General features: G+C 37.1%; 1 protein-coding gene across 1 annotated transcript; it reads left to right on the forward strand.

Moving 5' to 3' along the window:
* The first annotated feature begins 1,366 nt into the window (after positions 1 to 1,366).
* On the forward strand, positions 1,367 to 8,160 carry LOC138191905 (uncharacterized). Its single transcript, XM_069138986.1, has 10 exons — positions 1,367 to 1,448; positions 2,977 to 3,046; positions 4,180 to 4,554; positions 4,719 to 4,844; positions 4,978 to 5,012; positions 5,135 to 5,230; positions 5,496 to 5,652; positions 5,870 to 5,940; positions 6,256 to 6,357; positions 7,046 to 8,160. The coding sequence occupies exons 1-10, from the start codon at positions 1,431 to 1,433 to the stop codon at positions 7,295 to 7,297; spliced, it is 1,302 nt and encodes a 433-aa protein (XP_068995087.1). The 5' UTR covers positions 1,367 to 1,430; the 3' UTR covers positions 7,298 to 8,160.
* The last annotated feature ends 117 nt before the right edge of the window (positions 8,161 to 8,277 follow it).

Genomic DNA, 8,277 nt, shown 5'->3' on the forward strand with positions numbered 1-8,277 from the left:
TAAATAGTTTGGTACCTAACGGTTGTAAATTGCATTGGCACAGAGGCACTAAATATTAATAGTTAATTTCTATGTCCTCTTAGTGTGAAAACTCTGTTGTTACTGTAACATCGCATACACAATAAGTTGGCACTGTTTTGATAAACAAAATTATAAATTTAATCTCCTGTTCTGCTGCATTAGCTTTTTTATTTAAACTGTCCATTATGAGTTTGACAGTGTTATAGGAGTGCAGTGTTACATTTTTAAGGGAACTTTTTATGAAGGGATGTCATCACAGCCAGTACAGACAAGAGGACAAATTACAGCCACTGACTGCTCTTTCAGTGTATGGACATGTCACTATTGAAAAAAAATGTACTTGTCATTGAATGAAATCTTACAGTAGGCAGTTTTAAAACTGTTGTTTTGCCTCACTTAAAAACAATAATAATTATCCATGCAGTGTTTATCAAAATAATTTAGAATTCATTAAATAACCATCAAACTCCTGCACATCTGAGAGAGTACTTTGAATTATTCATACCCAGTAGACAGAATTTTATGTGTTTTTAATGCAGCTGCTATGAAAAAGGGAAGGACTTCTGTCACCTGAATTGCGCAAGTCCCTTTTGTGTCGTGCCCAAGAATTCTACGTTCTTTTGGCCACAAAGAGGTAATTGTAGTGTGTGGGGGCTTTATGGCTGGCAGAGAGAGGGGCTCTGATTTCACATTGTGTTGAACAGAAACCAGGAGGCTCCCTATACAATCACCCCACAGGGCCCTGAAATCTCACCTGTACTCTTATAGACTAGCAAAGGCTTAATCCAGTTATTTCAGTAAATCTTTAAATGCTGGTTGCACAGTTTTAATTAACCTTCATCAGAGCCACCCAACACTGTACAGTACTGTAATGTAATATCTTCTTTTGTAGTGGACTGACACAGCAAAATGGTATTCAAAGATGTTTTGACAGCGCAATGTAGAAAAGGTAAAATATTTACCAGTTATGTCAAGTTGTTTTGATAAATGTCTGACTTTTTAAAAATGTTTTGATGCAATTACACTGAATAAGAGTTTGAATAACACACATAACGTGATCTCTCAAGTGGACCACATTCAGGTCTTCATCAAAACTTGTAACCAGTCATGAAGGGGTATGAAACAACAATTGTAACATATCTTGTTTTACCTTAACAGGCTCACTGTAAAAATACCCTAATTAGCTTTAACCTGAAGTCATTATCAATTCTTGGGCATTTTTAGACCCTCCCAGCAACAGCAGGCTTTTAGTCTCCTCCTCTCACCTCAATGTAGTTGTACAGATGAGAGTTTCCACTTATTAGGTTGCCAACAGTGCTGTCAGCAGGAAGCGAAGGGGGGAGGTGACAGAGAGCAATAGAGAATACAGAGAGTGAGCTCATTCACTTCAACTACAGCTGACAAAAAACATGCACACTGCACAACAGGTGAGAGGACCTTTTTGATTTTAAATGAGCATTATTTAATATCAGCTAAATAGAGCTTTGATGTGTAATACGGGGCAGGTTGCAGGTGAACAATAGCGGTGCTAATATAGCCAGCGAAAGATACAGCAGGATGATGTCGTGTACATGTTATGTTTTAAATTTTTCCACAACAAAACGCATTTTTCATATGCATTATAAATGCCAAATATTTTGAATACATCATTAACTAAAATGTATTTAGATAAATATGAGTAAATCTTGACAAGTCACTTCAATTCTATTTTATTTTTTCCATTTCTATATTTTGATAGTATTTACATTTTTGTACACAAACAGTTGTGATAAATTGTCATATTGTTTTTCTATCTCAAAAACAGTTTGTTGTGTCGTATTTTGATTAGAACAATATTCACAAGCCACTGTCAAATGTTCTGTCTGTAGAATGTCCTTGTTTCTAGAAACATGCAGGCTCTTTTTATTTACATTACATTCAGAAAAATAGTCTATTATAAAGATAATGCCTCTTCTGAAATTTCGAACTATTTGCAGCAGGTGATACTGTTTTTGGTTCCTTTTGTTATTATTTGAACTAGTACAGTAATCAAATCTGATCTGATTTACCAATACAACATGAAGATGTAAATTGGAAGTCTATGAAAGGAGAACCCCAGGAGGGGGTTATTTGTAACACTGCATCAACAGGTATGTACCTGTTGATGCAGTGTACATCAAACTAAGAAATCTAAACTTCACTTTTTCCAAATTAAACCCTGCATTTTGACTTGAAAACCAAAATGGCCACTGTTGTTACTCAGTTTCCAGGGTGGAGAGCCCATAGGAGGTCACATTAGGATCCAAGGGAGAAGGGAAAAAAACAAGCCATGCCTCACAGCGGCTCTCCCGATGGGATTGATCAAGGAACAAACACTTTTTAATTGTGTTCACTGATAAATGACTGCAAACTGAGTAACTCAAGACATAACTGTGCGTCACTATGCAGAGATAATCTCAGTAGGAATGATCTCATGGGTAAGGGTGACTTGCACTACTAAAACTTGCTAAAAAAAACAAAACTAAAAAGAAGCTTTTGTTCTATGCCACTAATGTGAGTCACTGTGAGTAAAAATATGAAAAAAGGTAAATCCCAAATTATTAAACTGCTTGTATTGCGACTCAACAAAACAATTATGAGATCAGTTTCACCAGAACAATTAGAGGATTGTAAAAAGGGGAGACCATAGATGACTTCACTCCCACAGATCAAAAGAACTACCCAGGTGGGTTACAAAGGCTGAAAAGGGCTGTAACTCAGAGACCTATGGGTAAATAGTCTGAACCCACATTGCCATCTATCCTAAAGACCTTTTGTCAAGAGACTTGTCGTCTTTTCTTAGTTTATTCTACTAGCAGAGATTTGTTGTTATGTCTATGTAAAATATTGTTACATTAAAAGCAGACCATCCGGTTGCTATTCAGTCATGTTAATTGTACGTTTACCTAGAATTTGACACGTATTATGTAATTACAGGCCGGACAAAGATCTCTCCCCCTTCCGGGCAGTGGAATGATGGTCTCTACCACTTTTATAAAAGACACAGGTATGAGTGTGGTTTTTTTTTCTTAAATTTCATGTTATCAGTCTCAAAAGTACAATGCAGAATCAGTAAGTTCCACCAACCTTGTCTGTCAAGTAAATTTTAATCCTATCCCCAAATCCTAATGACACAGTTGTCTTTACAGCCTAAATCACCCTCTTTCCTTAGACTATTATTTTGTATAAGGAAAAATACCCCCAAAAATTATAATGATTAAAAAAAATGTTATGTGGAAAACAGACAAAATAGACCCACAGAGGAGGGGCCCCTATGCCAGTACAAATAGGCATCAAGTAATAAATCAGAATGACAATATTAACGCTGTCAAAGCACTGGAATATTTTCTTGGTAGGGATTTTGTTGTTTTTAAATGCAGTACATGTACTAAAATGCATACAGACAAAAGACATAGAGTTACAAGTGTTAGTCAAGAAGTCAAGCAGGTAGAACCACTGAGACTCCACTGACACTGTCCCTAAATCAAAGATGTCATACTGCTCTGTAATGAATAAAAAGATGATACGTGCGTGTTCATCTTGTAGCTCAGCGTTGAGTATAATTCCATATTATTTAAGCACATCCAGTAGTTCATTCTTAGTTTAGCATGTTAGCATGTTGCTGATGTCTGCTAATTAGCACTGAAACTGATAGCAATATTGTTACAAATTAAATCTTAAGTTCATCTAGACGGTGGACATGTATGTGTGTACCAAACTTTAAGGCAATACAATTGATGCAATATTGTCCAAAACCACAAACGACAATAACCTTGTACTGGTAGAGCAAAAGTCAGGGGATCACCAAACCGAACATGCACCTTGAAAGTCTGCACTTTGTGGCAATTCATCTAATAGTTGTTGTGTAGGCTACTTAAGTCTGGACCAAAGTGAATGACACACTGGTAAACATATCTAATAGCCTTTCATTACAAACAAAAGCAATAAAATAATAATATCTTAAATAGATGTTCAAAAATCCGTGAAAACTTTGGCAGCTGATCACCAAAGTATAAGAGTCATTCTGTTACCATCATGGTTAATAATGGTTATATGAAAAGTGCCCAGATTAACTAAAAAAAAAGCCCACAATTTAAACACGTTTTCCTGTTATGTTTCCCAAAATCCCTCCCTTTACAGGTATTTTGCGCCTCCTCATATTAGGACTACTTTTGCCATCAGTATTAGTGTCGGGTCTTAATTCCAGCACCACGGCGCCGCTCCCTAATTCTTCCAATACTAGTGCCTCCACTTCGAACACAACAGACCGCACCAACACATCCACAGCTATACCAGCGACCAAAACCACCATGCAGACCCCCACAGCATTCAGTACCCAAGAAGCCTCAAACACACAGCCCCTCAACACCATCTCTGTAAGCATAGCAAGTACTGCGCAGACCTCCACCTCCGGGGCTACAACAACCTCAGCTTTCACCCAACCCTCCATGATGACCACAGACAGTGCAACGACCACCTCCATCACCCAGTCCACCATATCCACCCCTTCTGGAGGTACTTTAATCACCACCACCTATTCTCCCACAACCAGAGGGTCACCAACCAAAACACAGTCTGGCATCAGCCCAACAGACATAGCCAATTCTGCATCTTCAATTCCTATGATATCTTTGAATTCAGTCAGTGCTACTAATACAGGAACTTTGCCCCCTCTGCAGTAGGTTCAGCAACCAAGTCCAAGTCCAGCACCACAATGACAGCCTCAAGTTCGTCTTCCTCCATGTCTTCAGGCTCTGGTTCCTTAACTTCGATGATGTACACCAGTCAGTCATCCAACTCCATTGGTATGGTTTGTTTTATCACGGAATAAAATGCTTCAGTTAACTACTCAGGCTTAATTTTACCTTGCAAATCAAAGTTCAATTATTAATACATGTTATATTTTGTCTTTGCACATCCAATAATGACCACTTCAAGGAACCACTATGCCAAACCCAACTTCAATGAGCATGGTAAGTCCACCTTAGTGGAGAGAAGTATATTCTTGTGTTGGCTTTTAGCCTTATCTCTCCTTCCTCTTTATCCCTTTAGCCTCTCATCTTTATCATGTGGTTCTCACCTCTCTCAAACACAGATATACTGCCCTTCATTCACCTGTAACTACTCTGAGTGCTACTCCATGTACACCAGTCAGAATACCACGTTATGCACTGCTGGTGACAGTTGTCAGGTAAGGAGGCAAATGACACCCACAATCCCTTATAAACCATCTAATGAAACCATTCAATGAATTGTCTTAAATTATAATAACATGTCTAAATGTATTATAACCTCTTGCATGTGTTGACATGTAGATACAGCAAAATATGAGTCAAATGCTATACTGTGTTAGTAATTGATAGAAGCAACTGTGATGTTCGATATTATTTTCAAAATTAGGGAAGAAAAAAAGGCAATTAAACCTTTCTTCTCATATCATCTCTTCAATGTATCAGCTATTCAGGCAGACAGATATGTGCTACAATGCCAGCTGCAGCACCTATTGCACTGATAAATGCCTCAACACCACTCAGACCAACTGCTCAGTGAAGTGTTGTAACTCTACTGGCTGCCTCAATGACACTTTTGCATCAATGATGATGATGACCACAGGTAAAGAGATCCATCTTACCCATTCTTAACCTCTTTATTTAATGACTGTCATAAATGTTCGATTTATTTTACCATCCTCATATTGTCCTTACAAATTATTGCATTTCATGACATCTTATGAGCCACGACTGCATGTTCACAGGTGTGCACTTTTACTCTTATAAGCTTGCAATTAAAAAAAAAAAAAAAGTTTTTACTTTTACTCACATAATTTTAGTTAATGCAACGACAACAACAACCACACCAGTCCCAACAACTACCGCCAGTCAACCAACAACAGCAGACAATGTAAGGATAAAAGGCTGCATGTGTGAGTGTGTCCTGGCATGCTTTAGGCTAGAAGGCTATTGTGTGTATCAAAAATTCAACTCACTCTCTTTTTTCCCCCCAATCATGTTGTCTTAGATGACATTTTGTCTTTGTTTCTGAACAATTATTTGTACACTTTATTGACTACTCACCAATTTAGAGTGATTATATTAACTGCCTGCCAACGATTTACCATTTTATTGGAGTATAGAGCAAGATAACAGTCTGTCCAGCAGTGTAAAGTGGGCTTGGTGTGAGATCAGTATCATCCTTTCTTCTGTGGTGTTTTTTCAGGGATACAAATGCCATTATGGGATGTGTATTGGCAACGATTGCTACACAAGTTTTAAAAATGCAGCGCTCCAAACGTGCTTGCCCTCACAGCCACACTGTCAGGTGAGAACTGCCAAAAAAATGATGCTTCAAATGCAACAATTTCAACACAAATGTCACCACTTCAATAATGTTCATGCAGTTCTTGCAACAATTAATATCATAGTAATACATTTTAGATTCACTAAAATGGTTGATCTTGTTGAGTTTTGGCTCAGTTTGTGTCTTTTGAAGAGTTTCTACTGTTTTGACTCCAAATGCATGTTATCATTGTTTCGGCACAAACTCAGCTCTCAGTTTGTTGTCATTTTTTAAATTTAACAAAATGTATACAAGAAAAATTATCCGGGGTTGTAATAATGTAAGTAAGAATCATTCAAAATGGTATTATAGAACAGTTTAAAGTTGTAAAAGATGTGGTTTCACTATTTATACAAATAAGTATATCTGTAATACAGTGTATTTACTAGTATTGTGTTTTTTTTTACCAATTTTGTGGCATTTCCATTGAAATTGTCTCAATGGCAACGTAAATGCCTGAAAATATTTATGATACATAATGTATAATAGGCCTAGTATTCTCTCGGAAAAAGAGCAAGGCTCCACATAATACATTAAAAAAGTTATGTTACATAAACAAAAATGCTCAGAGTATTGAAAGATGAATTAACAGACTTTAAACAAGATTTAAATATGTCAGTCTCCCATTTAGACAGTGGTGAACTTTGCTCACTTGCTAATGTCTTTGCAGCTGAAAAAGGAGACCCAAGATTCCACCTTCAAGTGGACATCAGGTTGCACCAACTGCACTGGTTATACTGCATGTAAGGCTACCACAAACCCTCCATGTCATCTGGAGTGCTGCAACGCCACCATGACCTCATCTTGCCTGTGGTTGAATGGCACAATGAATGTTCCCTCTTTTGCCACAAGAGGTCCTTGTTTTCACACAGAATTAATTGCTTCCTTGCTTTGCCTGCTTGCCATCACTTTGCTGCTGTGAGTGACTGACTGTGCTCAGCTGCTGTGTGGGTCTTTAGGTAACCAGAGCTTTCTGCAACTCCCAGTCCCTCCAAATACAAACTTAGCAGTGGAGAGCTTAACACTACTTCATTTTCAGCCATGTATCTTGCTGACGGAAATATAAGAAGCATCAGTGACAATGTTGATTTTGTTTCTTGTTTTCTTAAACTTCTCAAACACACTTAATGTCTGTTTCAAGACCAATAGACAATGGCTTTGAACAGTATTTCTAAATGGAAAAATAATATCCATTTCAGGAACCAAGAAAACTCAGTCCTCGTATCAGTTCACATTTCGGGTCCAAATCACCTTTATCACATTGATATACTGAAACAAACTCAAATAATTTTAATTCGCTAAATTCTTTGTAATTTGTGTAAGGAATGATCTTGCCCATTTATTGTCGTTGATTTCAGGTTCTGTTTTTGTAAAGGGAAAAAAAGGGTTTTTTTTATGCTTGCGGTCCCACTTTTAACTGTTTCTAGACTCATTTTCATTTTGAATGGGTGAGTGAGCCTAAGCGCAACCTTTCTGCTGACATAAATGTTTTATAATGAAAACCGTCTAGATTATGACCCGTTCAAGTCGTTGTGAGAGTAATGCAGTTGTAACTCCATATGCACTTTATGAAACATAAATGTTGAGCTGATACAGGGAGTTGTGAGGGTTTGTTGAAGCATTTCTGTAGATGTAACCTTAAAATACTGTGCGTTGGATGTCTATACTGTGTGGTTTACAAAGTATATTTTATGGTACAATGGTGTCATGTAAATGTTAAATGAAATCAGAAATATTTCAATTTTATTCTAGTTTTGTGATGTACAAATAGGATGATTGTGTTAAAATTAAATAAATAAATCTATCTGAAGAAGTAATTTGATTCAGTTTTATCTTTAGCGCCGGATAAAAGGAATATATTTCTTGGGGTTTCGTTTTCACAACATCTCCAGTAGAATGTTT

Source organism: Embiotoca jacksoni, unplaced genomic scaffold, assembly GCF_022577435.1.
Source record: "Embiotoca jacksoni isolate LCO1_2020_lvr unplaced genomic scaffold, fEmbJac1.0.p SCAF_11, whole genome shotgun sequence".
NCBI classification, from domain to species: Eukaryota; Metazoa; Chordata; class Actinopteri; family Embiotocidae; genus Embiotoca; species Embiotoca jacksoni.

Coding starts and splice junctions, on each gene's coding strand:
- LOC138191905 (XM_069138986.1), top strand. Junction 4,555..4,718: donor CATATCCACCCCTTCTGGAG/GTACTTTAATCA, acceptor CCCCCTCTGCAG/TAGGTTCAGCAACCAAGTCC. Junction 6,358..7,045: donor CCTCACAGCCACACTGTCAG/GTGAGAACTGCC, acceptor ATGTCTTTGCAG/CTGAAAAAGGAGACCCAAGA.